This window comes from Dermochelys coriacea, chromosome 8 (assembly GCF_009764565.3).
Source record: "Dermochelys coriacea isolate rDerCor1 chromosome 8, rDerCor1.pri.v4, whole genome shotgun sequence".
Lineage (NCBI taxonomy): Eukaryota > Metazoa > Chordata > Testudines > Dermochelyidae > Dermochelys > Dermochelys coriacea.
Genome location: NC_050075.1, coordinates 28740576 through 28766271, shown reverse-complemented (window position 1 = coordinate 28766271; position 25696 = coordinate 28740576). Strand labels below are relative to the sequence as shown.

The following is a 25696-nucleotide window of genomic DNA, read 5'->3' as shown; positions in this document are numbered from 1 at the left end:
TGTGTTCATCCTGTTAAATGTACATTTTTTCCCATGAAGAATAAATAGCATTAAGACACGCAGATGAAATCCTACAGCATTGCACTGAAAATTTACTCATTAATGTTTGTTTCCAATACTAGTAACATGCCACAAAAATGACATTCGTAGGATCCTTTCATATCACATTATTCCATGGTATGAAATAGGCATAAAGATATTTTGGTGTGAACAATCAGAAAAAGTGATCTACCATAGGTTTTGGTTTCTAATAGGTTACTCTGCATTAGGTTATTACAGGATTTTACATCATACTACACATCATAATACATGATGTAAATTTTACATGATCTGGGAACAGTTGTGAGCTGCAGTTCGAGTAAGAGTTTTAGTAAGTACCATACAAGCAAAACACAGAAATGGAACTTTATGGCACTGCAGCTCTTCACAAATTATACATAGAGGATTAAAAAACCCTGTTAACTATAATGTATTTTATACAATGGCTAGAACTGGACCTAATTCCAGTTAGATAAGAGGATGGTATGAGTTACATAGAAGCATTCAGTCCAAGCTTCCCAGATACTCTATGCACTGTATACAGTAACATATTTCCAGTGTACATTAGAGCTATGCATAACCAATTTCTGTTCCAAATAAACACAAAAAGATAAACACCCAGAAATTTATAAATTTGTTAAGTCTCTAAGGTGCCACAAGTCCTCCTTTTCTTTTTGCGGATACAGACTAACAGGGCTGCTACTCTGAAACTAATCACAATAATACTCCCCGTAATTTGCTTCTATGAAAGCAGTCGTGTATGGTAAATGATGTCCATAATGTTTGATAGTGTCAGGTGTGACTGCCAAGAGTGGGACCCCATCTTTGAAGGTATTACAATAGTGAGCTGATGAAAGCAATGGACAAGTAAATGGGGAGAATTAAATTAATGCGTGCAGGAGAGGAAACAGTTTGTATTTTCATCCTGCTCTCAAGTGATATGGGGTAGTCTACATACATGTACACTAGTTAAAACTTTCTGTAATGTATGTATCTTATAAATTATACATCTGTATTTGTGTGTGTATATATACATATATATACACACACACACACACACACACACACACAGACAACTGCACAATCACTCAGACTAGGTATCAACTATTGTTGATAGGTGTGGCATTAGACTAATGACAGCCATAGACTGTCTACACTGTAACTGTTTTAAGCTCTTTATAGTGTATTCAGAAAGTAATGTTATTTTTGCCGTAGACATCTGTGAAAATCTACAGAATTCTTTAGTAAAACCTATCAACTTCCCACATAAAGCAGCAATTGTTCAGGGTGGGCTGATTTTTTTTTCCTTATGAGTTTGAGATCACAGAAAAATACAAAGAAGAAAGTTTATTCCTTAGTGCTATAGTGTGTCATCAGCTTTGAAGCAGAATTCCCTATTGTTTTCAACAGAGAATTCTCTTAAATGATGATACGTTACGGCCATTTAAAGTGAATTCTGTATCATTTCAGGGAACTGACATATATGAAATAAAACAAAATAAGAAAGACAAGTACATGACAACTGAGTTTGCAACCCACTTTTGTGGCATTCACAGATATAATGGCATATATTTTAAAAGAGGTATGAACAAAAAGCACTTTTGCACATGCCCAGCTTAGATGTACATTTCTTCCATTGCACACATCCAAACTGAGTTTGTGCAGATTTAGGGATCTGCAAGTCTAAATTGGACATGCACAAAAATGCATACAAAAATTTGGGTCAATGTTTGCAGCATTCTGATGGTTCCAAAACTACTGGCATGCGACACAGGATGAGGATTTCATTTATGTAATGTCAAACTAAAAAGCATGAATACATTTCATTTAAGATTAATGAGTACTCTGTGTGTATGTATGTATGTGTGTGTTTAAACACACTAAAGAAACAAAAGGAATAAAAAGCGTAGTCTGAAGAAAAAACAGTGGCTATGTTAAATGTGTCCATTTAAGAAAAACGTCATACAAAAATATCTCAGACAAAGGGAATTGTTCAGCCTGCATCTGTGAAAAACAAAGTACATTCACCAAAACTAAAACAAAATATTAGGCAATCTCTGAATACACTTGATTTACAGTGTTAATTACAAAATATGCAAAATGTAAATATCTGCCACACATATCTGTCTAACTATACACTTCTTGCTCACATAAGCAGAAGTACAAAATACTAGCACATAAAATGACTGGGTATTAAATCAAACCATCCTACAATACATTTTGTATTAAATTCAACATATTGGAGATCTTCATGCAAAGGAATCTCATCCCAAGTCTCCACCCCTACCCCAGAATAATCTTTTCAGCTAAGGCACTGACTGATATACAACATAAGTGTATGGCAACACTCTTCTATTACCCAGGCAAAATTTTTGTGTGTACTGCAAAAACCTATCTTATGTTTTTAAAAATGCATTACTGTTTTGAATTTGAAATCTGTTAGTTGATTATCATCTCCAAAAATAAATATTCCCACAGATAGAGGTCAGTGGTTGCCTGAAATTGCATCAGTTAATGTCTGTATAGTAAAATCCACTGCTCCTCTGGGACTGCTTTGTCATTTTATCAGAGTGATTACTAACATAGTAGTTTCAGTAAAGGACACCACAGCTTTCAGTGTTCAAATTTGCTATCAGGTATCCTATTTCTACTTATTTTATTCTGTACCTTGCCTTTTGCTATTGATATGTTGCTCATAATTTCTCTTTTTAATTACCTTTTCTATTCTGAGGGCAATGCTATTATTTTTCAAACTTATATAATGATAGACCCTTACTAGCAAGCCATTAAACCTTTTGATTGTTTTACACATTGCTCTGTTAAGCGGTTAATATTCACTAGGAAATCAGCCTCAAAGCATCGAAATTAGTTTAGAGGTTGCATGCTTTTAATTTCTTAATATTTCATTACATATTAGCAACTGGTGCACATTTTTATAATGTGTTTAATCATTTCTCTTAAGGGTATGCTTTCTCAGCTCTTCTGACAAAATCTGCATTCTAAATAGCAATGTTCAGTAAACTCAGTTTTTTTTATTTCAAATAGCAAACAGACGTATCATGTATCCAACAAAATTGGAATACCACCACTATATGCATCTTCAGTTTTAAAAGCACCTGGTGGAATGGTGTACTAATGTAATGATCTTATATAATTAATCAATCAGCAACCTGCATAAATACTATCAGCATTGTTTGTGTTTTTTTCTTTGCTTTTTGAACCCCGCTGCATTTCTATTTCTCTATAAAAATGATCTTTCCTTTGCTCTCCAGCAACATCTACTGGAACATCAGTAAAATGCTGCTATTTATATTAATCATGCAGTTAAAGTTTAATAGGGCAGAGTAAGCATCTGCCAAAATGAGAGATAAATGACGTGGAATTCAGTTTTAAACAGAGTTATTACTATTGGCTTAAGCTGCCAGAGTTGCACCAAGCCTTTGACCTCTCAGATCTGCTGTCTCATAAGGATGTATAATAAATGACTAAATGATATGTAAAGTTAACCTATTATCAAGGCTTAGCTTTTATGTTATTAACACTATTAAGACAACATGAAGGCATCTTTTTAAAACACTACATAAGGAATAGTCAGATTCTTTCAAGTTTGAGATACAAATTATAAGCATAGCAGGGGTTGATCGGACATGCAGTTATGCAGGTTTGAAGTGAGAAGTAGCTTTAGTTGAAAGAACTTAAGTGAATTTTTTGGAAAAAAGATACTGCTATGGTTGTGGCCCTTGCAAAGTTTTAAACTACATTAAGTTGAATAAAATTTCACATGTGAATCAAGAATATCCCTGACAAATCCCTAAGAAAGTTTTTGATATTTTGCCTCATTTGGAGTTTCCTACAATGTGCTACGGGGTCTAGTGCACACCTTCAAATATTGGGCGATTTGCAAGGATATCTCCCACTGAAGGTAAAGGGAATAACGCACATAAATCCCTGTACGTTGATGAAAGGGAGACTAGATCTCCCTGGGGACTCGATCCCACTCATAGATACATGGTGGCTTGTTGCTGCCTATCTTGTAAAATCAGTTATGTGAATGTACGCAGAAAGCGTCACTGCTGATTTTTACAAAATATATGGTGATGGGCACCCGTGTATTATATCATTAGTGTAAACTTGCATACAGACAAATAACTTGTCTATCAAATTTATTCATTTCCTTCTGCATTGTGCCTATTTATGGGTCTACAATGCTACAATCTAGCTGTCAAATATGGTTTACTTCACAGTAATTTATAAAGTTATCTTTTTATACCTCTCTTTCCAGTGGCAGTTTAATTTACTAATATACATTTACAAATAGGTAACCCTGACAATTGCATGTTTGTTTGGTTTTTTTTTAAATCACTAATAAAGGTCTGACTATCAAGAGAGGTTAATGAAATTTTTTGCATTACCATGGAGAGAAAAAGAATAATCCTGCGGTTTATAGAATACTATCCCTCTTATTCAAAAGTCTTAGGTCATGCACACTGACAATGATTATAAAATGCAGGAGCACAGGATTCAAAAAAATTAATGATGAATTGAAACAAAGATCACAATAGCTAAACATTTTAGTCGTCATGAATGGAGAAAGCTTTAGGTAATATATATATTCCTATTTTTACATAATTTAATTGTGAAATTACTTTTTGTCTTTAAATCCCTTTCAACCATCACATTAGTCATGCAACCTAAAGCATGTTTCTGAAAACTAGGGACACTAAGGTTTATAATTTTATTTTAGACACACAGCTTAAAGTTCAGACCTTTTGACTGAGAATTAGTCCATCTCAATAGCTGTTATACGGAAACCCCTTTACAGTAATCCAGGTGTACTTGTGAACAGCACTTCCAGAGTTAACTCCATTTGACAACTGACAAATTCATCATTCTAATTTGGTGATTGCTTTACTAAACACGGGTGCAGTTTACGAGTTTTAGTTCCATATTTCATTCAGGATGGTACTTAATCTCTATTAACAGAACATAAACATGAAGTAGATTTTACAGTATGTCTAAAGGGGCAAAGCTATTCTTCTGACAAAACGTCAGGCAAACAAATCACTATCACCACAACAAACTCCACTCTAGATTTTACTCTAAACCTCAAATAATTATAATTAATTGTGTGTGTTCAGTAGTTAGAAACAAATTGCAGAATTTCAGGTGCCTGCAAGATTGAAAGATTAAGAGCTGCAATTAGACACTGAACAGCACATAGAGATTTCCCCTTAAGCACTGAATTCAGCCTTATGCAAAGTCCTGCTTGCATAAAAGCTGCATTTTCTATTTCCATTCTCCCATGCATTGAAATAAAACAGAAGGACAAACATTCAGTGTTAATGCAGCTTCTACACAAATCCATTTGCAATTGAATTTACAGCATGTTCCAATACATCACAATTATTACAGGTACTTTGCATCTTGAATGAAAGGAAGCCGATACAAGATCCCTGCTGCTCTTTGCAGCAGATGCTTTCCTCAGTTACAAAATGATGAAAATCTACCGATTTGACTAAGCCACTCTGTAAAACACTCAGATTCAGACACTTCTTACCTGCCTCAGTTGAAGGCTTCCTTCCCTTGTTAGCAGTATGAAGCATCTCTAGCCTTCCCAATCACCACCACCAGCCTCAAATTGCACAGCTAAGTCCCTTTTTTTGCAAGTAAATGCTTATTGAAAGTGATTAGTTTGTGTTGTCCCTTTTAAGTCCCTCCTGCAAGAAGGAGCAGGGAAGCGATGTGACACCACCTTTTAATCTTTTGCAAGAGTGAAAAGGCAGAAAAGGAGCGCTCGATCAAACTGAGCTTCACACATGACTAAAACTCGCCTGAGAGGCTGCAAGCTCTGGCTAAAGCACCACTAGGCGTGAGTGTAAGAACAGAGAAGAGGGGAGAGTCAATGAAATGTGACAACGTATGTGCATCAAAGGCAGGAAAAGAGAACAATAAGAGAGAGAATGAGAAAGCAATGAAAGAGAGAATATGAGGGAGAATAAACAAAGAAAAGATTGGGGAGTTTTCAAGCAAAGATTCTCAGAATAAAGCCAAAGTGTCTGGCAGCTTCTGTTTTTATCTCAGTGATCATGACATACTGCCTCTCTCATTTAGCTACACATTCTTGTCTCTTCCAGGTTTGAAAACTGAGATAATCACAATGTGTGCCTGTTTTTTTTGCCTGATTGGCATATGCTTGTGCAATATACCTGTGATTTTTTTCTTCTTCTTCCAGGGATGCATTATGTGCAAATTAGTTCACATATTCATTTGGACAGACAAAAAATGTGAGTTGCTAATTTCTACAACAATTTACAATATAGTTTAACTGGCAGATAGAACTCTACTTATAACAGCTGACAAACTACCATTGGTAAACAAAAGAATTAATACTTAATGTTGATAATTGAGTTTTACACAGTAACAAAAAAAAATAAGCACTGCTGAACTTGTGTGTCAAAGAGCAGGTATTACAGATATTTTCTCTCCATTCATGCTGTTATTTTTACATCAAATTAGAAGGTGGTAGGAGCGGAGGCAATCTGATCTAGGACTAACAGTGTCAAACAAATCAGTCAGACATTAGATCACGTTTAGAACTTGGAAATATGATTAGGAATCAATTTTTAATTTCAGATTTGATTATGAACTTTTCTTCTAATTAGAAGAAGTCCATGAACAACATTCTCATATAAAGTAGGATTAGATTTCATGTATTATGGGCTTTTAATACCCTTTTTAACATATTGTTAGAGCCTCTTATTTGATGTACTTCATTTATGCCTTCTTCAACATAAGGACAGGACCGAATCGGGCCAGTGGGCAGCTAATCAACTGGCCAGTGGTCATGTTCTCTGCATGCAGAGTGGACATTAGGTCACAGAAGGACTATACTGTTGCACAAGGAGGCAGGATTGAGGGGGCAATGGAAAAGTAAACAAATCCTGTCCCTGCTGCAGCTGCCTCCCTATGTCTCACTCAGGGTTTAGTAAGCATCCTAATTCTATTGAGAATAGGGAGGATGGGGCCTATGGACTGGGATTTAGGATATCTGGGTAGAGTTCCCAGCTATGGAACAGACTTTTGTGTAACCTTGGGTTTATCACATAGAGCCAGATATTTAAAGGTATTTAGGTGCCTAAATGCAATTGATTTCAATGGGAGTTTAGTGGACAAAGACCTGTGAAAATCTGGCCCTCAGTCTCCCCACACTTCAGCTTCTCCATCTAAATTATTTTTTGACCCCACAGAAGGGGGTGATTTAATTATGAATTAATTGATGTATATGAGGGGCTAACATGCAATGGTGATAGGGGCCATATAAATACCCAGTGTTGACTAATCTCATGATTTCAGTGTGAGTTTTACCAAGTTTGGTGTTTCTCTTACAGCTCTAGCTCCTAGAGTCCAATGACTACATGAGAATCTCAGATTTACTAATAATACAGTTTCTGGCCCCAACGATTGAAGAGGAAAGGTTGAAAACATGAACTCTAGTGGTTTGCAAACTTGCAGGATAGAGACTCCAAATTTATTTTTAACTCTCCCATGCTTTGTAAGTCAATCTAATGGTGTTTAATGCTAGAGGTTGGTAATACCAGGTACCTAAAATAGAGAGATAATGAAGACAGATACACTCCACTGCCTCTTGAACAGCTACCATCCCATATTTGCAACTCCAGCATATGGAATGCACTATGGGCAAAAACATATATATTATATGGCCTGCAGGGCAATTCTGTTGACTTCTCTTCCTGAATCTAGTCCTGTGAGCCTAGCCCAACCCAGCACATTGGTGCTCCCTCTGGTAGCCTACCAGAAACATTTCCCTGTGTTCTACAAGATTGTAGGGAAGCTATCTAGGAAATGGCTGCTCTTCATGCTTCTTGGTACTTTTTTTGTTTCCCTCTCCGCCCCCAGGAGTGACTCCTTTTCTAGCATCAATTCCCCACCTCCGCTGGAAGATGCAACTGGGTAAGAGGCTGTGGGAGTATTTGTGTGTGTGTTATGGATGAGTGACTGATTGTACTGGTGTGGGGGGTAAGCTTGCAGGGACGAGTGGCTTTGGTGAGTTGATGAGTAGGTGGCTGTAACTGAGTGTGTGACTGGCTGAGTAGATCTACTTCGAGGAAAGGAGGAAGAGGAAAAGAGGAGGGTCATAACTGTACATGGTACTGTACATGTTTTTCTGTAAATTGTGACAGAAAATAACTAAGTCCTTATCAGAAGAGCTCACAGTCTAAAGGCACCGATACAGACTAATCTCTCTCATATCTATGTTAGAAATGAAGAACGTTAGGGAGGGAGAGATTCTCTGCCTGGGGTGTTTATTTCCCACTTTCACTTCCTGTCTCTCAAAACTCCACTGTTATGTTAATAAACTGACCCAGTTTGTTATTGCGGTTGTATCCATATTGGTGCCAGGATATGAGAGATACCTTGTCCCTGTCAGGGAAGGCTTTTATCCTTAGATAAGAATGAGTATTTTGTATGGATCTTGGAATACACCAGGTTGCACTAAATGGGAGATATTTTTTTAAAAAAAATTATCAGAAGAAAATATTCCTGGCTTTATTTACCCATTAACACTTCACTCACAAACCTCTTAGGTCCAAATTCAGCAAGAGACTTAAACAAGTATGTGCTTAATTTGAAGCATGTGAAGTCAATGGGGCTATTCACATACTTAGAGCTAGGCATGTACTTAAGTACCTTGCCAAATCATGACCTTTTCCAAAGATTCTGATCTGGCTGCTTGACAGTGTCAGTCCAGCACTGCTGAAAGGACCCACTCCTGGAAGTTTTGACTATGCAGTTAGACTGTTCTTCTAAGCAAGGCAAGTAGAAATTGGCCCAAGAGGTTTATGACAGGCTACATATTTAGAGTAACACAATTGCAAAAGTTTTCTTTTATCTTTCCTAAATGTGTTTCTAGTTAAAAACCCTCAACCATTATTACAGTAGAATACAGAAATCATCCAATACCACATTAGAATAACTACTGCAGAGAAAAATTTACTAATACAGACATTTTGCATGGAGATGTAAATATCTGATTTCTAGCCTGAGTCTTGTAGAAGTTTTCTTAGCTCTATGGAAAACAGCTAATCAAAGCTATCTCTCTGAGCATTACCTTAGCAAAGCCAATTATAAGTCAAAGAGGAAGTCCTCCCACTTCCTTTTCTCTCTACTGTCTTAGCAAATCCAGTCTTTCTCCTTGTTTGCTCCTATTCTAGGATTTCAACAGTCAACAAGTAAGTGCTGATGCTGTGATTTGCAAACTTAAACTTACTTGAACCACCAAAATACTCATTCTGATCTAAGGATAAAGGGGGGCTTTAGGCTCACAAAACATTTAATTTCCCATGAGTAAAGGAAGATTTACTGACATTAACGTCCCTGGCATTCACCCACATCTTCTCCCAGTTACCGCAGCTTCACCATTTTACTGCTGCTGAATGATTTTGTGGGCAAAATGTACTTCCAGTGGTGCCCGGCGTATGAAGTATCACAACAATGTATTATGATTTAAGTAGAATGTTGACACATGGCAGTATACAAGCTGGAACTGATACAAAGCAGTAAAGCTAGTGCGCACATACAACATTTGATGGCATACTTTTGGGCGTGATTCAATCCTCACGCTGTACATAGGTTCATGCCTAAAACACCAAGCATTAGAAAAGTATTGTGGGTTGCAACTTGAACTTTTCACTTTTAATTCCCCCACACCGAGGAATTTCAGTATCCACTGATATTAACAAAAGTGCAGTAACCAGGGGCGGACTCTGAGATCAAGGCAGGCTCCTGGGTAGGATGCCTCATGTTTTGTGCAGCATATTTTTAAGCCCTGGAAGGGAAAGGAGAGTGGCAATGTGTGAAAAGATAGTCTGAATACAGACCTATATTAACACTGCCTTTGCAGTATGACTGAATGTGCGTGACCAACTTAAAAGTCCCCAGGGCCTGCATTTGGCCCAAAAATTGTAGTTTTATTTACAATGTGCAATTATTAAGCAAATTTGAACAATTTATTTATGTCCTCCTGAGCAACATATAACAATAAAAGAGCCATGGTGAAGTATCACGCAAAGGAAAGAAAGAAAAAATTAAGTTCAGAAGTGCAGCCTTTTAGGGGATGTCTACATTGCAGTTAGGCCAGCTGACTAAGGCTCATGGGCTCAGGCTAAGGGGCTGTTTAATTGCAGTGAAGATGTTTGGGCTTGGGCTGCAACCTGAGCTCTGTGACTCTCCCACCGCACAGGGTCCTAGTGCCCAGACTCCAGACCGAGTCCAAGTGCCTACACTGCAATCAAACAGCCCCTTAGCCAATGCCCCACAAGCCTGAGTCAGCTGGCACAGGCCAGCCACGAGTTTTTAATTGCAATGTAGACATACCATTAATTTACTTCCCGCTCTGATTACTGCAGTTCCCCCATATGCCACTGAAAAAGTTCTTATATTCTTATTAACCCTTCAATGTAGAGCTAGAGGATGAAGTTAAAAGTCCATTTGTGATTTAAAAAAAATAAAGAGTGCAGTTCTGTGCATATCTTCTATTCAATTTAGGGCCTGATCCAAAGTCCACTGAAGTCAATGAAAAGGCCTTTATGGAACAGACAACATGTGTATATGACAGAACAGTCACCATTAAAACAGTAACACTTACCTCTTAAAGTAATTGGCTTTACCATAGTTTTGGGAATATCTGGCATATACATTGCTGTCTAATGCAATATTGTCAACATTTTAATAGTGAGGACAATATGTGCCCAAAACAACTGATATCTAATCCCTGGCTGGTGCCTGGAACTTTGGGAAAATTTGCATTTGAATCAAGATCTGATTTTTGCTATTTGGCACTATATCCATGATAGGCCTAAACCAGAAGCCTAAAATAGAGCAGCCCTGAGCTTTGGGAAAGTTTGGTCTTTGTGGCTCAGGCCCAAGAACTGGTAGCTATACTTCCATAGAAGAGTCCTGATATAGCCATAGTGTAGCATCCTTTTTATCTTGATCTTTGCTGTATGGGAAAGATATATACTGCATATTACAAAGAAAAAGTGAGAATAATTCACAAGTAAAGTACTGCATTAGAGCTTGGGCCTGTGAGCTCCTGGGAATTGAGGGCACTAAGCGCTTTCCATGATTGGATCCTAAAGCTATTCATACATATCTAAGGTCTCTGATGACACCATATCAACTATGAGATAATACTTGAGTTAACTGGGAGGTCATCAAAGATGCAAACTTAAGATTTATATAGACCTATCCTGTACACCCCATATTTGGTAAACTACACAAGCTCATAAAAAGGTGAGGGGCAACAACTTTTCCTAAATTCATTTGTGGTGCAAAGTGTTCATCTTCCATTGCACATTTGTATTTTTCTAAGAGGGGGAAAATATGTTGAATATTTTGTAACAGTTTGTAACTGAGTGGAGGATTATAACATTAAAGTTGATTCAATCAATCAAAATTAAAATATTTGTACACTCTAGTTGGTTAACGTTTTATGCTTTGCAGCCATGAAATACAACTAGTTAAGATAAAAAAAAATAAGACATGATTTCTTACGTATGTTTCCTCATAAAAGTCCACGGAAATAACCAATGATGTCTAAAATTAGACACACAATAACATTAAATCAGAAAAAGTTATTGCTTCTTCAAATATTTATTTTTCTGTATGGAGGAAAGGGATTTGGCTCCACTTAAACTTGATGACTAAGCATATGCTATCACTTCCACTCAGTTGGATACAGGAATTGGTGAACTATTTGGTATTTTTTCTGAATGTTTTCCAGCACTACAAATTTGGAGGCATCAGAGCAGAAGCTTTATAATAAACACAAATTCTGACGTATTCCAAAGAAAAGAAATTCAGTGTTACAGATTTTAGTTTAAATATTTTTTCAAACCAGTTTGCTACAGTAGTTGCCATTTGCTGACATACTTTCCTATAACAATCAAGAAGCAATTCAAAACCTTACTTATCAGCAAGCTCTCTTTTACAATAATCTGACTGTTATTTGTGAAATCTGAGATAAAACAGTGCAATTTCAGATGCTGAATATCTTAAAAAACTCTGGAAGCTGCCAGGAAGAGATATGAACTACACTATAGATAATACGACAGAGTTACAACAAATATATATATGTATATCCTGGGAAGTGCTTGTCTGAATGTGCAACACCAAGTTCGTGACATTTAAGAAACCTAATCTTGCAGAAAGAAAAAAATATTCTCTCACCCTGCTGGATAGACTCCATATTTTCCTTCTCCTATGAATTCCATCTTCCTGATTTTAGTTTTAGTCATTTTTTAAACATAAAAATAAAAGTAGTAAAACTAATTTAAAAACTGTCCTTCTCCTTGAAGTTAATATGAGGGTGCCGACTTCAGTGGGAGCAGGTTCAGCTCCACAATGGAAATCTTACACCTATTTAAAGAAACAGGCTGAATAAAGGCTTGAGCTTGCAACCCTTACTTATGTGAGTTGTACCATTGACAAAGAGGATGACTCACATGAGTAAAGGTTACAGGATTTGTCTTGGAGTAATAAAGAAAAGCTATGCAATATGATGCTACTCTAACTATGATTTTTTATTTATTTTTTTGCCGGAGGAAATAGACATGTGAATCCAAAGTAACATGAATGTTTAAGTCACTGGTCTACTTGGAGATGCTTAACAGCTATGTATTCTGTTGTCCCTCTTGTATTGATTACATTGTACTCCCCAGTGTCGGCTATCCCAGCTTCCTATGGATTTTACCATCTTTGTGGATCATTAACGAATAGTGATCAGTTGAAGAATGCTTATGGGGGAAAATATGATAAATCATGCAATGCCATAAATTAAATTAAAAGTGCTGCCCGTGATGGTTTTATCTAATTCTCACAAAAATACTCTCAAATCACAATATTTGTTTATTTTCAGGGCCTAATCTGTTATGTTAAATGTTCTGCTATGCACTAAAAAGACCTTTGTTTTAGGCTTGTTTACTCAGCATGAAAAGTATTTAAAGAGCAATGAAGGAGGACTATGCACTATTTCCAACATCTGCTGACATTTAAAGCACAGAAGATGACATCAAAAATTTCTAAGCACATAAAGGGCAAGGAGGAAGAATAGTTCAGGGAATTTACATCAGGATAGATGCTTTCATCTTTAAGTCACAAGTTCAATTCTAACCTTGAAAGTAAGGAGCTGAGGACACCCTGGACAGACCATTTGCTGTTAACACAAAATAGGGTTTTTTTTTCCTAGTGGACAGGTGTTCATGTTACATCATCTAAATCAAAGTGACAACACCCAGTTGCTAGTCTGTATAGAGAAGCCGAGAACTGAGGCCCAGATACAGCAAGGTATTAAGTATGTGCTTAATTTTATGCACATGACATTAAGTACCACTGAATTCAGTAGCATTACTCATGATCATAATGTCAGAAATCTTGCTGAAATGGGGCCTGAACAAACAGAGACTGTTCTATCTTTTCTTCCCTAAACACTGAAGTACATTGATGTGGTAAAATGGAGAACTTATATTATACCTGTTTTGTGGATAAGATGCAAGTTACTAGAACGGTCAATCTGTCATGTTTAAGTTAGTGCTATATTTCTTATTTTCAAGTGTCTGATATATTCATAAATATTATTATTGTCACTATTATTTATTATTTGTATTACAGCAGCAATTAGATAGAGACCCCCATTAGGATCGGAGCCCTATGTTGAAAAGTGCCACAGAGATGCATAGTAAAACTCAATCCTCTACCACAAAAAGTTTCCAATTTAAATAGGATACAAGTGGCTGGGTGACATATTTAAAAGGTCAGGATACTGCGGGCCTATCCTGCTAACATTTACTCACTTAATAGTGTTTACTCAAACAAGGAGTCTGAAATCAGTGGGTCTCCTCATGTGAATAAGGGCTGGGTCATGATGGCCTACTGTAGTGCAGTGCAATCTGTCATTTACCAATATGGGCTATTCAGGCCAAATGAAACTGAAATTCCAACCTCTGAAAGTCCCTCCCTCCCTGCCACACACACACACACACACACACACACAAAGTATCAGTTAGTCAGTTGTTATGTTATTCTGGTTTGTGAAACAAAACATTTCATGGAAACTGGAATGACTAATATTCCAGTGCAGTAGAAAATAGAATCAAGCTTTGTTTTGTTTTTTCCCCCCTCTCAGAACTGATGTATGTTTTAGCATTTGAACTCATTCAACATTAAATATTTGCTTCCTGATTTGCAGTGAAGGGGGGAAAAAAGTAATTTTTTCCTCCTTTGGCTTAATTACAAAGGATATACAAAGTGGTCTCACTTTTGGAAAAATCAGCTACTCTTAACAATGAGGTGTAAATTGGTGTCTGCTTAATTCTGTTCACAGTAGGAATAAAGCATAATACAATCCTCAACTCCTTAATTTTACCAGTAGAACCATAGGTACTGCACAGAAATTAACACTTTACTTGGTGTATAGCGCTATTGTCTCAAACTCGTTCAGTGCAGATTGAGGGCCATTTAACTTTATGACACGTACCTATATATGAATGTGTGCATATTTATATAAACATACTCTACCCTAAAATAATTTAGACCAAATTCAGAAAGAAAAGAAAAAGAAAAGAAAATCAATCCCTTCCCAAAAATTGTAGCCACTAACATAGATGGGGGGGGGGGGAGGAAGGTGGAAACAGCCTGATTCTCAGCTACATTAGAGCAGTTTTGCACCATGCTGGTTCCACAAAGTTTTTCCAAAACCTCCTTATCTGGATACTAAAGAACTTGCCCAGTCTAAGGGAATGTTCCAGTGGTGTCAGCTCTTATGCCATCATCTCCGAGGTACTGGCATACAGGGTGTGGTCAGAGGAAGAGAAGAGTGGCCAATGTTCTCTTATACCCAGGTGATCCCCAACTGCCACAATTGCCCAGTGTTACTACTGGAAACTAATGGTTGCTCTGGCATCAGAAACACATCATCTCCCTTCCTTAAAAATATGCTGGGGATGGTGTAAAGGTGTGTTAAAGCCCCTCCAAACTGCACTCAGGATCTGTTAACATTCTGTTTTCTTCAGACTTTATGAAATTCCAGTGACTGGTTTCTTGATGCTAGGTATGTCTATACAACATAAAGCAAGGAAAGGATATATGAGAGATGAAATAAAGTCCTCCATTTCTAATCCAGTAAATCTCAAAATTAAAATTGCAGACATAAGAACAGCAAATTACATTGTCACTTATTTAGTTATGCTAATATCGTATCAGAAATCTGGGGCTGTAATAAACATTAAGGAGGAAGGGGGTTGGGAACAAGTCTTCACTAATGGCTGTGCACTCTTCAACCCACACATTATTCTGCAACATCTGTTTTTGGCTGTAGGATCAGACTGGAAATTATGCGTTTTCTTCTGACTCCGAATATTTTCTATCTTCTGTTACCACCGAGGCTGCTCCACTCTAACCATATCTCAACATTCAGACCTGCTGCCAATATGTGACCCAAGCCATCAAAATGGATGACAAATAACCAAAATATTGGACACCCATTCTTTGATCAGCATTGCACACCATTTTACAGATTTTAGTTCACAGTTTATAGATAACAAATGTGGACTTTGTAATTATAAAAATGATTCTTAAGGATGTTTCTACACTATGTGAATAAAATAGTTTTTGCAGTCAATTTTGGGGCATGGAAAGGGGGGCCCTTGCCCAGGTTCTTTCGATACAATTTATTTTGTATCTCCCACTCCCCATTATACAGTTAACTCAGCTCCATCTCTCCACCCCATTCCCAATCCAGCTGGTAGCAGTGCAATTGAATCAGTCCTCCCACATACACACCCACACACTTTTGCACCACCCTGCTACTAATGCCATTAAGTTAGCACCTGCCCCACATTCCCAATCCATCTGGTGGTACCAATCCAATGAAGTACCCTATGCAGTTCAATCGGCCCAACTACATTTAGCCCCCTTTTTCCCCAATATTATTAATTTAGGTTAGGCCCTGCCACTCTGCAGGGCTCCATTGCTGCTGCCTCCAAAGAGGTCCTTGCCGCTCCTCTCTCCCCGCATCCCTATAGGGAGCACAGAGCAGAATCCCAGTTGCCCAGGAGCACACAGAGTTGTCCATGAGGGTAGGGGGAAGCCAGAATGTCCAGGCTTGGTGAGTACAGTTTTCATGGGGTGGGGGAAGTGAAGCCTGCCAGCCTGTGAACAGCTCAGAGCCCACTACCCTTCCTTCCCCTGCCATTGATGAAAGGTAAAGTGACTTACCCTGCTGACTCTGTCCTCTCCTCACTCTACCCAGAAAAGCTATTGGTTCCCATATTCTCTGCCTGGGGCTGTCTCTCTGCTTCTGAGGGGGAAAGGGAAGAAACAGGGCAGGGGGTCCAGAGCTTCTGGAATAGGGTCATCTTCTCCCTGAGCCCCGCTGCTACTGCTCCCTTTCCCACCAGAAAAATACCTCAGTTTGCAGGGAAGCAGGGCAGGAAGGGAGGTGTCAGGTGGGATGGGGGACTTAAGCACTGGAGAGTGATTGCCTTTAGAGTGAAATTTTATTAAGAGCCACCACTTTCACACTGCTCTAGGAAAGAAATTGGAGTACTTGACTGCATAATAGGCTGCTCCTCTATACCAAAATAAAGGCCAAGATTTCAAACACCAACCTATTTTTCATAGCAACAACAAATAAAATAATTAGTCATGTGATGAAGGAGCAAACAGTATGGTGGGCCCTTCAGATGACAGGATAGCCCAAGGGTGGGCAAACCTTTTTGCCCAAGGGCCACATCTGGGAATGGAAATTATATAGCGGGCCATGAATGCTCACAAAATTGGGGTTTGGGGTGTGGAAGGGGGCTCCAGGCTGGAGCAGGGGTTTGGAGTGTGTGGTGGGGGAGGTGAGGGCTCCGGCGGGGGGTATGGGCTCTGGGTTGGAGCTGGGGATCAGGGGTGCAGGAGGGTGCTCCAGGCTGGGACTAAGGAGTTTGGAGGGTGGGAGGGGGATCAGGGCTAAGGCAAGGAGTTGGGGTGCAGGAGGGGGTCAGGGGTGTAGGCTCCAGGCAGTGCTTACCTCAAGCAGCTCCCAGAAGCAGTGGCATGTCCCCTCTCCGGCTCCTATGTGGAGGCGCAGCCAGGCGGTTTGGTGTGCTGCCTCATCCATTGGCACCGCCCCTGCAGCTCCCATTGGCCATGGTTCCTGGCCAATGGGAGCTGCAGGGGCGACACTTGGGGAGGAGGCAATGTGCAGAGCACTCTGGCTGCTCCTACGCATAGGAGCCAGAGGCGGGACATGCCACTGCTTCCAGAAGCCATGTGAAGCTAGCCCCTGGCTGAAGCGCCGGTGCAGGGCAAGCCCTGGACCCCGCTCCCTGGCAGGAGCTCAGGGGCCGGATTAAAATGTCTGAAAGACCAGATGCAGCCCCTGGGCCATAGTTTGCCCACCCCTGGGCTAGCCAATATTTCATTCCATTCTGAGTTAAAGGAATGCAAATTTCATCTTGGGGGACAGCAAAAGTGATATAGGGCATACTGAAGCAGAATCCAAAAAATTATGGAATGCAGTTTGACTCACAGGATGCGCCTTCTAAGGCTAGAGAGGAGAGCAATCTTTTGATGTAAACCAGAAACTGGCAACTTGTGAACTGAGAAAGAGCTCCAGTAAAGATAGAAAACAGCAAGATCATCTGGATACCCATTGTTGCTTTGATGCACATGGAAAACCAGAAGAACTCAGCAAGGCTAAATGATCAAAAATAGATGCCAAAGGGCCAACACTAATGGTAATCCAGTAGCCTCAGTCATCAGCATGACAACACTGAAAGATGCCTGAAGACACAGTCAGTTTTTTTCTTCAAGTGTCAGGTATAGACTGTGAGCTCCACTACTGCATGAGAAGAAAAATTAACACAACCTGACTGCAGAGAGCAATGGGTTCACAGTTGTACAGTATGCTGTAAAAAGGCAAAACATGTTGGAATACAAGAAATTAAATCCATTTAAACAAAACCAATAGATCACAGGGTTTCTTTCTTTCTCCCTTCCTTTAGAATAGAGAAGCAAATATCTGGGATTATACTGACTTCAATTTATCATTGTTGAAGACAAAACTGGAATTTATTCTATATTTGACTCAAAGCCAATCAGAACTGAAAGCTTCAAATTAAATCAACTAACCAGTAAAAATTAAATATCTCATTACAATCTAATTTTCCTGCTCGCTGATTGGTTTAATTCTTCTGGGCTTGAAGGAGATGAAAAGGAAAAAAATGTCTCAGAGCCTGAACAACAGAGGGAGACAGAAACAAATAATCTGTACAAATGTACTAGAACAACATGCAAACAAGAAAATGAAACAGTTTGAGCACAAGGAGCTCTTCCAATATTTTGACTAAATGTCCCAGACTTTGAACATTTATTGGGGCTCTATCTCAACTAATTCCCTTGTCTAAGAATAAACTTGAGTTATATGTTCAACAAAGTCTTTCATATTCTTTTGTTGTATGTATATTGCAGAAAGCAAGAGTGTGGGCAATCTTCCAGATTCTAAAAATATTGAACAGTTATACATACGTAGTCCCTGACTGCAATTTCTGAGTCTGCTCTGTTTGCTCATTCAGTGACACACTGGAACATGACTATGCCAAGGAGGGATTTATTATTCTGGGTAGTATGCAAGAACTGCCCGTTGGGGCTGATGGGAATGAGAAAGCCCTGACTTAATTTAATCTTTCCAGTCTGTGCTTTCACGTGACAGATGCTATCTACTCCCTCATCAAACAATCACTCAGTGGTAGAGAGGTTGCATCAACCTCAAGTACTGTCCAGAACCCAAAACAAAGCAGCAACAATTGTAATGTATAGACAGGATATCTTCCTTAGAATTCAAATATATCAGTATGCACAACTCCTTCTTAATGACTATGCACACAGCAGAGTCATGCACAGAAACAACACTTTTTATAGTCACATGACAATAAGCAAATATGGACTATGTTTCTCTGTCATTTGGCAGGTTTCAGAGTAGCAGCCGTGTTAGTCTGTATTAACAAAAAGAAAAGGAGTACTTGTGGCACCTTAGAGACTAACAAATGTATTTGAGCATAAGCTTTCGTGAGCTACAGCTCACTTCATCGGATGCATTCAGTGGAAAATACAGTGGGGAGATTTATATACACCCACAGAGAATATGAAACAATGGGTTTTATCATACACACTATATGGAGAATGATCACTTAAGATGAGCTATTACCAGCAGGAAGTGGGGGGGGGGAGGAGAAAGAAAACTTTTTGTGATGATAATCAAGGTGGGCCATTTACAGCAGTTGACAAGAACATCTGAGGAACAGTGGGGGGGTGGGAGTGGGGAAATAACATGGGGAAATAGTTTTACTTTGTGTAATGACTCATCCACTCCCAGTCTCTATTCAAGCCTAAGTTAATTGTATCCAGTTTGCAAATTAATTCCAATTCAGCAGTCTCTCGTTGGAGTCTGTTTTTGAAGTTTTTTTGTTGAAGAATGGCCACTCCCAGGTCTGTAATCGTGTGACCGGAGAGATCGAAGGGTTCTCCAACTGGTTTTGAATGTTATAATTCTTGACGTCTGATTTGAGTTCCATTTATTCTTTTACGTAGAGACTGTCCAGTTTGACCAATGTACGTGGCAGAGGGGCATTGCTGTCACATGATGGCATATACCACATTGGTACATGCGCAGGTGAACAAGCCTTTAGTTGTGTGGCTGATGTGATACAATTAACTTAGGCTTGAATAGAGACTGAGAGTGGATGGGTCATTACATAAAGTAAAACTATTTCCCCATGTTATTTTCCCCCCCACCCTCCACTGTTCCTCAGATGTTCTTGTCAATTGCTGGAAATGGCCCACCTTGATTATCTCCACAAAAGTTTTCTTCCTCCCCCACCCCTTCCTGCTGGTAATAGCTCATCTTAAGTGATCACTCTCCTTACAGCGTGTATGATAAAACCCATTGTTTCATGTTCTCTGTGGGTGTATATAAATCTCCCCACTGTATTTTCCACTGAATGCATCCGATGAAGTGAGCTGTAGCTCACGAAAGCTTATGCTCAAATAAATTTGTTAGTTTCTAAGGTGCCACAAGTACTCCTTTTCTTTTTGCGAATGCAGACTAACATGGCTGCTACTCTGACACCTGTCATTATGCAAGACTCTGAATTTAGCTGCATGGAGTGGAAATCTATCAACTTCATGAAAAAAATCGTACAGATACAGACAGACATCATCTTCCTCTCCAAATGCAAACAGATGGACATCATACCAAAGGACTGAAGGTAAATAATCCATTACAATCTACATACCTCACAGACTATGCTGACAGCTTGTGCAACACACTCTCAAAGAAACTGCGGAACCACCTGATCAACATCCTCTACAGCAAACAGGGAAAGATTAAGAATGAGCTCTCAAAACTAGATACTCTCATAAAAAAACAACCTTCCCCACAAACGTCCTCGTGGCTGGACTTTACAAAAACTTGACAAGCCATTTACAACACACACTTTGCTTCTCTACAAAAGAAAAAGGACACTAAACTATCTAAACTACTACATGCCACAAGGGGCCACAACAGCGGTTCCCTTAACCCACCCAGCAATATTGTTAATCTATCCAACTATACTCTTAGCCCAACAGAAGAATCTGTCCTATCTCAGGGCCTCTCCTTCTGCCCCTCCACCCCCACGAACATGATACAGTTCTATAGTGACCTAGAATCCTATTTTCGACATCTCCAACTCAAAGAATATTTCCAACACACCTCTGAACAACATACTAACCCACAGAGACCTTCCTACCAACACTACAAAAAGAAGGATTCTGGGTGGACTCCTCCTGAAGGTCGAAACAACAGACTAGACTTCTACATAGAGTGCTTACGCCAACATGCACGGGCTGAAATTGTGGGAAAGCAGCATCACTTGCCCCATAACCTCAGCCGTACAGAACACAATGCCATTCATAGTCTCAGAAACAACTCTGACATCATAATCAAAAAGGCTGACAAAGGAAGTGCTGTTGTCATCATGAATGGGTCGGAATGTGAACAAGAGGCTGCTAGGCAGCTCTCCAACACCACTTTCTAAAAGCCATTACCGTCTGATCCCACTGAGGGTTACCAAAAGAAACTACATCATTTGCTCAAGAAACTCCCTGAAAAAGCACAAGAACAAATCCGCACACACACACCCCTGGAACCCCGACCTGAGGTATTCTATCTGCTACCCAAGATCCATAAACCTGGAAATCCTGGACGCCCCATCATCTCAGGCATTGGCACCCTGACAGCAGGATTGTCTGGCTATACAGACTCCATCCTCAGGCCCTAGGCTACCAGCACTCCCAGCTATCTTTGAGACACTACGGATTTCCTGAGGAAACTACAATCCATCGGTGATCTTCCTGAAAACACCATCCTGGCCACTATAGATGTAGAAGCCCTCTACACCAACATTCCACACAAAGATGGACTACAAGCCGTCAGGAACAGTATCCCCGACAGTATCACAGCTAACCTGGTGGCCGAACTTTGTGACTTTGTCCTCACCCATAACTATTTCACATTTGGGAACAATGTATATCTCCAAATCAGCAGCACTGCTATGGGTACCCGCATGGCCCCATAGTATGCCAACATTTTTATGGATGACATAGAACAACGCTTCCTCAGCTCTCGTCCCCTAATTCCCCTACTCTACTTGCGCTACATTGGTGATAATCAAGGTGGGCCATTTTCAGCAGTTGACAAGAACATCTGAGGAACAGTGGGGGGTGGGGGTGGGGAAATAACTTGGGGAAATAATTTTACTTTGTGTAATGACCCATCCACTCCCAGTCTCTATTCAAGCCTAAGTTAATTGTATCCAGTTTGCAAATTAATTCCAATTTAGCAGTCTCTCATTGGAGTCTGTTTTTTGAAGTTTTTTTGTTGAAGAATAGCCACTCTCAGGCATTCAGCGGAAAATACAATGGGGAGATTTATATACACACACAGAGAACATGAAACAATGGGTTTTATCATACACACTGTAAGGAGAGTGATCACTTAAGATGAGCTATTACCAGCAGGAAAGGGTGGGGGAGGAAGAAAACCTTTTGTGGTGATAATCAAGGTGGGCCATTTCCAGCAGTTGACAAGAACATCTGAGGAACAGTGGGGGGTGGGGGGGAAAATAACATGGGGAAATAGTTTTACTTTATGTAATGACCCATCCACTCCCAGTCTCTATTCAAGCCTAAGTTAATTGTATCACATCAGCCACACTATTAAAGGCTTGTTCACCTGCGCATCTACCAATGTGGTATATGCCATCGTGTGCCAGCAATGCCCCTCTGCCATGTACATTGGTCAAACTGGACAGTCTCTACGTAAAAGAATAAATGGAACTCAAATCAGACGTCAAGAATTATAACATCCAAAAACCAGTTGGAGAACACTTCAATCTCTCCGGTCACACGATTACAGACCTGAGAGTGGCCATTCTTCAACAAAAAAACTTCAAAAACAGACTCCAATGAGAGACTGCTGAATTGGAATTAATTTTCAAACTGGATACAATTAACTTAGGCTTCAATAGAGACTGGGAATGGATGGGTCATTACATAAAATAAAACTATTTCCCCATGTTATTTCCCCGCCCCCACTCCCCACAGTTCCTCAGACGTTCTTGTCAACTGCTGGAAATGGCCCACCTTGATTATCACCACAAAAAGTTTTTTTCCTCCTCCCCCCTGCCCCGCTGGTAATAGCTCACCTTAAGTGATCACTCTCCTTACAGTGTGTATGATAAAACCCATTGTTTCATGTTCTTTGTGTGTGTGTATTTATTTGTTTATTTATTTAAATAGTAAATATTTATTTATTTATTTGTGTGTGTGTATATAAATCTCCCCACTGTATTTTCCACTGAATGCATCCGATGAAGTAAGCTGTAGCTCACGAAAGCTTATGCTCAAATAAATTTGTTAGTCTCTAAGGTGCCACAAGTACTCCTTTTCTGTCATTTGGGGATCTGATTTGCAACTGGGCATTAACTCAGTTTCTCATTTTCCAGAAAACATTTTGATTTTGTAATTTAATTTGTGGACAGAAAGAGGTAGATATCTTTTCTACTAATTTTTGAGCCCACAATTAATTTTTGAATGCAAAAATATAGGTGCAGTAATTTCCAGATACAAAACTGTATCAAGAAAACCAGAGACCAACACTGAAAGCTGAGCTCTCAAAATTCAGTATGATGGTGTTTAAAAAAAAGTATTTTCATTCATTTAGTCGTTAGGAGACAATCTATTCTTCCTGACCAACTGCACAACTAGATGTCAGGAGTTTGGGTTCTAATCCCATCTCTGATTCACTGTCGGAAGATGAGGAAGTCAATTAAGTGCTGTGTGCTTGAGTTTCTCCATCTGTAATATAGTGATATGATACTTACCTACCTCACAGCCTTAATTGTGATGTTTTAATAGTTAACACTTGCACAGAACTTCGATGTTATTCATTATTATTTGGCTGAATTGTTACTTAACTTACCTTTAAAAAAAATCACAGTGTGCACTTGTTCCAGTGTGTTTTTTAAAAATTATTATTAATGCCACATGCACGAGAGTGCCCACTCAGTAGATACAGCTCTGACCACACTGGAGAAAGGTTTTATTTCAGATATATGAATACACTGGGGAAGCTAGACATTGACATGATACTTCACAGGGAAGCTGAAAGAGGGAGACGCTGGGAACAAAACCACAAAACAATTATTTGAAAGGACCTTTTTGCGTTCCGCTCACAATATCTGTGAGCATCTGCTTCCTCAGAGCAGTGCAAAACAGATTGGAAGAGGTGGAAGGGAGAAAGAGGGAAGTACTTTTTAAAGCATAAATGTCTTATATCAGTTTATTCGTTTCTTCCTCTTCATTTTTTCTTTAAATCTTTGTCCTGAACATGGGTATCTCTGCTCCTAAATACTCGGTTTTATATCAGCATTGTTTTTACCCTATTTGAATAGCACCCCTATGCTCTAATAGTCTGACTATGATATCACTGTATATTAACACTGTCTCTCTTTCAATCAGTTTACACCAGTGTGAAATGAGAGTTGGAGCATTACAACATGGTAATGATATGACTACAGTTTCCATCACATTTTAACTATTAGCACACTGATAAGATTTTCTTTTTATTGATCAGGATGGTTTACCACTTCATAGATTTTCTTGTATGAAATTATGCTAAAAAAAAGTGAAAATACATATAGTTATGCCTAAAGAGGGTTCCTAAAATATTCTTGAAACTGTACTAGACATTAATGGTATTATGGCCAACATCGCAACTGCCTTGAGAAAAGGTAAGTTTCATTTCTAGACCAGTGACAGGTCTTCTATACCTAAAAATGCCAAGGCTTTAAAAGTGTGTATCTCTTAGCCCTGCATAAGGTGACCAGACGTCCCGATAAAATCGGGACTGTCCCGATTTTTAGTTCTTTGTCCCGCGTCCTGATATTGCGGCTTTGGCCGCTCCAGCGGTTTTTTTTTTTTTTTTTGCTTCGACAACTCCGGCCACTTTTTTTGCTTTCCCCATGAGTCCCGATATTTTGTCCGTTTCATCTGGTCACCCTAGCCCTGCAAAACTAGAAACAGGAACTCTATTACATTGGGAAGGAGAGATTCACAGCTTCACAACGGTAACAACAGTACTTGCCTCAAGCACTGGATGGGCCTAAGATGTCAGACAACAGTAAGTTTCCATTGATAAAGTCTCTTAGGCACTTCAAAATCGGCCATTGAACATGTGCACAGCCACCTGTATCCTGACACCCAGGCACGTAAGCTTATGCCTAAGCCCCAGTGGGATCCTCAAAAAAGGCATTCCCTTGCCTTTCTCACCTGATCCAGTAGGCATTCTCAGAGGCCACCTTACAAGCTGGACCCTGCAACAAACACAGGAGAAGGAGGAGGCGGAGCAATTGCCCTGCTTATAACCTTTAGCTGCCTGGTTAAAGCACGCACCGAAGATGTGGGTGATCTGTGTTCTCATCGCTGCCTGAGGTAAAGCAGGGAGTTGAATCCACATCTCTAGAGAATGCCCTATCCATTGGGTTTCTCAATCTCTCTCCTGGTGAGGACATTCCACTTTGTAAGTCATTAAATAGCCATTGGTACAGAGATTTGATCTTGGGTCTCTCCCATCCCAACTGAATGCCCTAAGCACTGGACTGTGACAGTCAGTCTCACTCTTTCTCTGGTCCAAAGAATATTTAATTATTTATACAAAGTGGAACTGCTTCAACAGGAGAGATTGAGATCGACTCACCGCAGAACCTCCCAGAGTCCAACAGTTGGAGTCTCCTGAGATGGGTGTTCAAATCCCTCCTCTACATGAGGCAGATTTCTAACTACTAGCCTAAAGTTTAGGGAGGGGGAAGGTGGTCACTAACACCACTTTTTGTCAGAAAGGGCTAAGGCACCTAATTCCATGGCTGTGAATCCCAGATGGAGATAAGGTGCCTCCCTCTGACCCACACTAAGGTGCTTATCTTTCTTTGACGGGTGGAGCTGAGGCCATACCCCCCCCCCTTGGCATTTCCTACTGGCTAGTTTAGGCCACTGC

The 25696-nt window shown here is 39.5% G+C and overlaps 1 protein-coding gene across 7 annotated transcripts in view; it reads right to left on the bottom strand.

Moving 5' to 3' along the window:
- The window catches only part of TENM2 (teneurin transmembrane protein 2), a 963219-nt gene that overhangs the window by 565153 nt on the left and 372370 nt on the right, over nucleotides 1-25696 (bottom strand). For 2 of the 7 annotated variants that reach the window (XM_043491002.1, XM_043491003.1), the window contains exon 1: nucleotides 5597-5986. The exons of the other annotated variants lie outside the window; for them this stretch is intronic. In XM_043491002.1, the coding sequence (XP_043346937.1) occupies nucleotides 5597-5642 (46 nt within the window). In that variant the 5' untranslated portion in view covers nucleotides 5643-5986. Of the gene's footprint in view, nucleotides 1-5596; nucleotides 5987-25696 lie in introns of those variants that run through there. 7 annotated transcript variants of the gene reach the window in all.